The 750-nt window shown below is 43.2% G+C and overlaps 1 protein-coding gene across 1 annotated transcript in view; it reads left to right on the top strand.

Annotated features, from left to right (window-relative positions):
• LOC103806677 (myosin-6-like) overlaps positions 1-745 on the top strand; it is a gene marked incomplete at both ends in the record, with an annotated part of 31,043 nt that extends 30,298 nt beyond the window's left edge. Inside the window, 2 exons of the mRNA XM_009079390.1 lie at positions 1-128; positions 719-745. The exon at positions 1-128 is cut by the window's left edge and continues 59 nt beyond it. Coding sequence (XP_009077638.1) covers positions 1-128; positions 719-745 — 155 coding nt within the window. The remainder of the gene's footprint in view (positions 129-718) is intronic.
• Between the last annotated feature and the right edge of the window lie 5 nt (positions 746-750).

Genomic DNA, 750 nt, shown 5'->3' with positions numbered 1-750 from the left:
ATGAGGCCATCCGGCTCAAGAAGAAGATGGAAGGGGACCTCAATGAGATGGAAATCCAGCTCAGCCATGCTAACAGGCATGCTGCAGAAGCAACAAAGTCAGCACGCATCGTGCAGACACAAATAAAGGTACTTGGGGACCTGCCAGTCCCAAGCACCCAACGGGAGTTGCAGGCTGGTTTCATTAGCACAGAGCACAACAGCAATGGGAACGGTAATGAAGAGAGAAGCTACTCCCAGCAATGTAAAGGGAAAGCCTTAGTGATCACATCTAGTGTAAGGGAATACTGAAATATGGATTTCTTCCCAGACTTGGATGAGATCCGGTCATAAAACCCAGGGAGCGTGTGTATACTCAGCTTCGTTGTTTGCATCAACATTTGTAATAGCTAAAAAAAAAAAAGTGCTTGGCTAAGGCACCTCTGATGTTATCACCTCTCCTATGCCCAAGCAGGTAGTTCTGCCTTGGAAATAACCACAAGCTCTGAGAGGTTTGAGCACACAGATTTTTTACCTGTTGCACTATGTACTACAAAAGCTATTCAGTGTAGAAATAAATAAAATGCATGAATAAATATATATATATAAATATGGGTAAGTATAATAAACTACACAAGCACAGAAATTCTTGAGGTGGGCCCCATGTAGCCTCTGCAATATGCACAATGGCTTGAAACGGTTTTGCACTGGTAAAAAAACAAACATCTGCTTTGCTATAGGATCTTCAGGTGCAGCTGGATGACTCAGGACA

The sequence above is a fragment of the Acanthisitta chloris genome, unplaced genomic scaffold, assembly GCF_000695815.1.
Source record: "Acanthisitta chloris isolate BGI_N310 unplaced genomic scaffold, ASM69581v1 scaffold1220, whole genome shotgun sequence".
Lineage (NCBI taxonomy): Eukaryota > Metazoa > Chordata > Aves > Passeriformes > Acanthisittidae > Acanthisitta > Acanthisitta chloris.
The sequence above is the reverse complement of the archived record's forward strand: the minus strand, read 5'-3'. Positions and strand labels throughout refer to the sequence as shown.